The sequence below is a fragment of the Miscanthus floridulus genome, chromosome 8, assembly GCF_019320115.1.
Source record: "Miscanthus floridulus cultivar M001 chromosome 8, ASM1932011v1, whole genome shotgun sequence".
Classification (NCBI taxonomy): Eukaryota; Viridiplantae; Streptophyta; class Magnoliopsida; order Poales; family Poaceae; genus Miscanthus; species Miscanthus floridulus.
This window is the reverse complement of record NC_089587.1, coordinates 159,476,887-159,483,499: the sequence shown is the minus strand read 5'-3', so window position 1 is coordinate 159,483,499 and position 6,613 is coordinate 159,476,887. Positions and strand designations below refer to the sequence as shown.

The window sequence follows — 6,613 nt, the reverse complement described above, 5'->3', positions numbered from 1 at the left end:
GAATCCAAATATAAATATAAAAATAAATATAATATCAGCGATATATCAGTTTGCACCACCTACCCACACCTCACCGACCCAGTCATATGGATCCGTCCTTAGCAGGGCCAACGGCAACGCACCTGCCTGACGGCTACCAACAATAGTTGACACAAATTTCTCAAAAAAAAAAAACAACAACAATAGTTGACACAATCATATATTATATATTACATGATGACAAGCTGATCGGAGGCCATACCTCTCCAGCTGTGCACTGCAGGATATACAATGCATGTGCATGTCAATACATCTGTGCAGGTGGAGATAGATGGTGAGACGGGTATTAATGAAAAATGAAATGGATCATACTCGTCAACGGTCGCGGTTACAGTTGCAGCAGGCATGTGCAGAAAAAAGGCGCGTATTGTATTGTATTCAGCTAGTGTATATGATATGCCAGCCTATATAGGAAGCTTCAGGTTTAGGGATGGCAATCAGCTCGCGGGCGCGGGTGCATCCGCGGGTGTTAGTGACGGAACTAGAATGTTACCTCATGGTATTCCATGTGGATAAAATTATGCAATGCAAATATACAATAATGTATAGGATCATAAGCCCATAGCAAGAAGGTGGATTTGGTGTGGATGTGGAACCTCTTTTCTTTGCCTTTCTAGCTTTCAACAATGCAAGCCAGATATGCTAACACATAGCATATATATTTGTTTGTTAAACTAAAAATCATGGGTATTCCAATGAACACCTAGGAATACCCCTACCGTCGCCCTGGGCGGGTGTCCTCAGGTCGGAGCTCGCGATGGTGTCGGGTCGGGTGGGTGCAGGTGTCATATTTCACCCACGGGTGACCCTCAAGTCCAATTTATAAAGCGTACACTTTTAGCAAGATCTTCATAATATTTTATAAATAATTAGACCCACAATTTTTAACTATTTTAATACAAACTTGATATTAGATTTATAATCAAATATACCATCAAATGATCATAATTTGATAATTATAAAAATTATAATATAAAACTATTCCATGGTCAAATTCTAATTTGAGAGACCATGACTGCTCCTTATAAGTTGGACCGGAGGGAGTACTAACTAGTAGCAGTAGTGTATGTGATCCACTTGGTTTCTATTAATGTTATCACGTGCAACTATGTTTGTATGGACTTTAGTTTGTAGTTTATGACACTTGGTTTGTATTGGCTTTGATCTCTATCTATTATATTCATTATCGAATCATATGATGGAGATTCAATCTCGCTGTAATTGTAGTATTGTCTTGATGGTAGTGAGATATATGTGATGCATTAATAATTTTAAATTAAATGTAAAATATACTAACAAAAAATTAGGAAATAAAGATCACTACTGGGTTGAAGTCACTGAACCAACAGTGAGTATCATACTCTTATTGTCGGATAGAGGCTTGACCCAATAGTGAACTTCATCCTCACTATCAGGTATAGCCTTGACCCGACTGTGATATCTTCTTAACACTGTCTGTCTGGTCTGATTCTAGCATTTTTTTACAACAGTCTAATTCTAGCATTGGAGTAGTGATTGCACTACACGGTCTTTTTTTAAGAGACCACACAATCTTTTGAATGTACAAATATCTCATTATCTGCCTCGGAGTCAGGCATTTTTGTTTAGATTTCTCTCTTTAATGAAAGAACATGGTTTCTCTTTATCTGTGTTTTGTCTTAGTTTACCGGCTCAGAGAGTGTGGCTCAGACGAAGCAAGAGCAGTGCTGATCTTTTGCTGCCTAGCTAGGAGAGTGATCGGAGCTTGAAGCCACGGAACAAATGAAGTTGCCTCTCAAGGCTATAACTCTATAAGGCGTTTTGGGTTTTCTAGACATAAAGCTTTTGCTATCCGCTTAGATATATATTATGTCTAGATATATAATTAAAATAATATATTTAAAAAGCTAAAATACCAATTTAAAATGGAGGGAGTGCAAATTAAACTACGCCACATGTGTGCATCTGCACAATGGTGATCCGTACTACCCCTTGGCCCAAGCTACAGGCTGTGCTGCATTGGATCTTTTTCTTGGAAGCCTGTGGCTCGGCTCTTGAGCTCTTTCTGTCCACACAAAACCTAGCCGAGTCTATCCAACCCATACTACGTCCTGCTCCCCTGCCTATGCTCATCACTCATGCCATCAGCCGGCCGGTAATTGCATGTTTGTTCCAAGATTTTTTTTTTAATAAAATGTGCTTCAGAAAACAAAGAAGACAACAGTCACATGCCGAGAGAATATCCAAATATCTTGCACTTTCTGTGTTCTTGAGCGGAAGTTTCAAGCGTATCTGCCGGATCTAGTTCAAATGGTAGTTCCTCCGTTTTTAAGATATATACTAGCATTTAGGACAAGCTAATTATAGTTCATTTTTCGACTAATTTGCTTGTCCTAACAAACATAACACAATTAGAAAACGGAAGGTCATACTACATAATATTGGAAAATTTATGCACCTTGATCACAACACATACTATATAAGTAACTGCCATCATCCCTCTCAAGCACGTCATCTTTTCTATTCATACATGAATTGATGAATGTGTAAAAGACATGGCTGAAATTAAAATAGGACCTTATGATGTGCATGATTACCAGTATATCTATATTTTTCATTGTTCAGCTTTATGATCTACTTTTTTTCCAAAAAGATGGTAACAGATCTATATTGCTAACCTTACTTATTAGATGCATCAGCTTGTAATTAGTAGGGCTAATACAGATAAAGAGCTAGTATATATGTACATGTATATTAGCTTGGAATCAATAAGGCTAAATTCACATAAAAGAGCTATAAGATGTTCAAGGACAAAGGAAATAATCACGCGAACAACAAGCGCTGCCGTGGTCTTATTCTTCAACAAAAACAAACATCCTGGAAAGCACGATAACGATGCTCACCAATCAGCAGCAACAAAAAAAACATCACAAAGTTCAAAGAGAATTAGATCCGAACCATGGAGAACAATATGATAATTAAAGGGCAATCCACCAACTGAACAGAGATAGATCTGAGGCACTAAAAGGAAATGAAAATAGCATCCAGGAAAAGGGCACTCAAGTCACAACAAATATAATCTCTGTAAATCATGATTATGTGGGTGCATATATAATATTAACGAATCTAAGCATATATATATAATATATTAATTACATCCACCGCACTTAACTACAACCTTTAATTTCCAACAAAACTGTGTTCATAATCACCTGCCCTCCCTTCTCAATTATGTTGTCTTAGATCTCCAAAAAAAATCATTTCCACTCTGTTTTTTCTTCTTCCGATCCTCCTGCAATTTGCAAATTAACTGATGAACAACAGCAACACCAAGTATGCTCAGCTCAATTACAACTAGTCTTGAAGCAGAGACATGTACATATAGTACGTATACAACATGCATATCATCCACACGAATGGATCGGACGTATACATATATAATTAACTAGCTAGCTAGAGGATCTTATCGCAGTTTAACTGATTTTCTTGGATGGGTTGCACCTCGCCTGCGACAATCATATTCCATCATCAGTTGTAGCCCGCCGGCGGCGGCGGCTTCTGGTGCTGGACGGTGAGCCGCGCTGGGAGCGGCCTGCCCGTGCCGGACCCGCCGCAGCTGCGGCAGGGCATCCTCCCCGACCCCGCGCAGGTCTGGCAGCCGGAGTCGCCGTCGGACCAGCGGTTGCACATGCACTCGACGCGGCCGGAGCCGCCGCACGTGGCGCAGCGCGGGCGCGCGTCCCACCTGGAGGCCGCTGGGAGCCCATTCCCAAGGGACCGGTTGGCCATCGCCACGCCGGCCAGCATGCCCAGCCCCGCCGACGCGATCACCACCGGCGCCACCATCCTGCCTGCTGCTTGAATCGTACGTGTAGCCCGGCCAAGTTGTAGAAGTGGTTGCCAAGTCGCAAGCTAGCTTTGGTTCTAGCTTGGATATATGGTAGAGAAGGAAGGAAGGGAGGGAGGGAGGAGGAGTGTTTTCCTTGGCTTTCTTGTGTATATACCGGCCGGCCGGCGACGACTCGCTCGACGAGCCGTGGTGTTGGGTTGGGAGTCGCCTGTGTATGGAGACGAAAAGATTTGGTTGTGTTTGGTGACGGCTTTTTGGCCGGAGGCGTCGGCGTTTCTGTGTAGGAGAAGGAGCTACGACGGCGGGGGAAGAGGGGCGCGTCGTTTTATAGGATTTTTCCGGTGAAGGAGAGGCTGCGTTGCGTTGCGTGCCGCCTGTTGCGCACGGGTTGGGTGGTGGATTGGAAGGTAGGGAGGCGGGGGAGGCGGGTCCGCATTGTTACCTTGCCTTGCCTTCCCCGCTTGGCGTCCGAACGTCCTGCCGCTGCGGTGACAACTGCTGCTGCTGCGCCGCTATTGGATATGGCCTGGGTGTCTCTTGTGGTTTCGTGCAGATGCATGCATGTGCTCTACAACCTGCGAGATGCCGTAGCTAAATTGATTTTTCTCTCTCTCTCTCCTCTCCTTCCGTCTTTGTTTTTCTTTAACATTTTTCTGTTAGATCCTGTGAATTTATTTTCAAAACATATTACAAAACATATAGCACAACCTTGAGAACACACCTGTGATGGCAACAGGTACCCAAAATCCAAAACCCGGTGAGTTTTTACTGTATTTTAGTTTAAGTATATGGTTCATTTCTCTATCATGCAATATGGGAATCAGTGAAAATGCCGAGTGCTTTATGTTTGTCGAGTGCATTATATCGGGCACTCGGCAAACGGCAGATTTGCCGAGTGTTTCCTCCAAGACACTCGGCATACTATTACACTCAGCATATTTACTATTTGACGAGTGTCAACACTCGGCAAACATCAGACACTCGGCATATTTAATTTTTGCCGAGTGTCAAAACTCGGCCTCTATGGGACACTCAGCAATAACCAACACGTGACCCGCGCGTGCGCCGTCCTAACGGACAGCGTGCCGGCCGTTAGTACTTCGCCGAGTGTCCGTTAAAGGCACTCGGCGAAGTACATGTTTGTCGAGTGTTTTCTGCCGGCACTCGGCGAAGTATATGGGTTTGCCAAGTGTTTATGGAGACACTCGGCAAATCCAAAACTATTTTTTCCTCCTCGGCCCTCCACAATTTTTCTACTCCCCACATACAACATTTGGTACTGCGCATGTTAAAAGTTGGTCTATTTCTTGGTCTGTTTGCTATATTTAGTGAATTAATTTCATTTTGAGTAATTTATTGATTTAAGTGAAATTTGAATTGCAAGTGATTGAAATAATAGAATAAAATGAGTGGAAAAATCATATTCATGTCATTATAAAAAGGTAGGATGAATTGGAAATTAGAAAAGAAATTAGAAAGAGATAGAAATGGACTTTTTTTAGAGAAGATTGAGAGGTAGTAGGATGTCTATAGAGGTGATATAACTTTTTTTAGAAATTAGAAAAGGATAAACCATGAATTATTTGCTTTCTTGTGAGCTATATGTGGTTGTCAGCCATCGTGCCGTTCTGTTGGTGTGGATGTGGTTGTTGACCATCGTGCCGTTATATTTGATGCAGGTTTTGGAAACCTCCCCGTGTAGGGGAGGCGCTGCCAAAATTTCGACTTGACACTACTATGTTCATTTTCTTGCAGGAGAGACTCACAAGGACCATCCTTGACTCGTCACTTTGCCGGATAGCAAGGTGAGGCATCATACACCTCTCTTTTCGTTTGATGTTCGTATATCACGTAACCTAGTTAGGTGTCTCCCATTCGAAAGAGATACAGTTGGAAATATGCAAATTTTTGCATATCTATAACCGTATCTGTTTTGAATTGTCCACGTTTTTTTGGATAGCCCGAGGATGTTTAGCGGGTTTAGTTTCCATGGTCTACTCCGATCCGGGATAGAGTTTCGGCAGCACCTCCCTGTTGTTCTCCGAATACACAATCTCCCTTCCGGGACGTGTATTTGGAGAACAGCGGGGAGGTGCTACCGAAATTCTATCTCGGATCGGAGTAGAGCATGGAAACTAAATCCACTACACATCCTCTGGTGGTATTAGAACCTATCTTTACCTAATAGACATTATAGGAATGTGTAGATGCAACATGATTTTATATATTACTCGCTGATATGCTAGAGGATGGGTGACCGTGAGTGGATGTACACGGGCCACTCTAGTCAGAATTCGTTGACCAATGAATGGATTGACAAGACGGATGCTTTCTTGGAACGGGCATTTGCAATTGTCAAAGTAGCTAGATCGACTTGGTGTCCGTGTAGCAAATGTGGAAACATGCGTCGGCAAACCAAGCTAGACATGGGCAAACATCTTGTGAAGAACGGATTTACGTCAGACTACACCAGGTGGATCTACCATGGTGAAGCAGATCATGGGAGAGATGAGGTCTTGAGACAACGCATCGAGGAATATGATGATGATGCCAGGGTGGGAGACATGTTAAATGACAACCATGAAGCACACTTCGATGAAGCAAGTAGGGAGGAGGAGCCAGAGGCTACCGCAAAGGCGTATTATGACATGTTGTCTGTGGCACAGCAACCCCTTCACGGGCATACCAAGGTTTCTCAACTGGATGCCATTGCACGCCTAATGATCATGAAGTCTCAGTTTACCT

General features: G+C 42.8%; 1 protein-coding gene across 2 annotated transcripts; it reads right to left on the bottom strand.

The window, feature by feature from the left end:
* Positions 1-3,082: 3,082 nt before the first annotated feature.
* On the bottom strand, positions 3,083-4,273 carry LOC136473840 (uncharacterized). Of its 2 annotated transcripts, none has more exons than XR_010762754.1 (2): positions 3,497-4,270; positions 3,083-3,310 (listed from the first exon to the last, which is right to left on the bottom strand). XR_010762754.1 is itself a non-coding variant. In XM_066471482.1 (2 exons), the coding sequence occupies exon 1, from the start codon at positions 3,862-3,864 to the stop codon at positions 3,547-3,549; it is 318 nt and encodes a 105-aa protein (XP_066327579.1). In that variant the 5' UTR covers positions 3,865-4,273; the 3' UTR covers positions 3,083-3,310; positions 3,520-3,546. The 2 variants fall into 2 exon arrangements, 1 of the variants encoding a protein (XP_066327579.1); XM_066471482.1 differs by having other exon boundaries at positions 3,520-4,273.
* Between the last annotated feature and the right edge of the window lie 2,340 nt (positions 4,274-6,613).

Bases quoted from the DNA above. Each gene is read 5' to 3' on its own strand.
- LOC136473840 (XM_066471482.1), bottom strand. From the start codon at position 3,864: ATGGTGGCGCCGGTGGTGATCGCGTCGGCGGGGCTGGGCATGCTGGCC.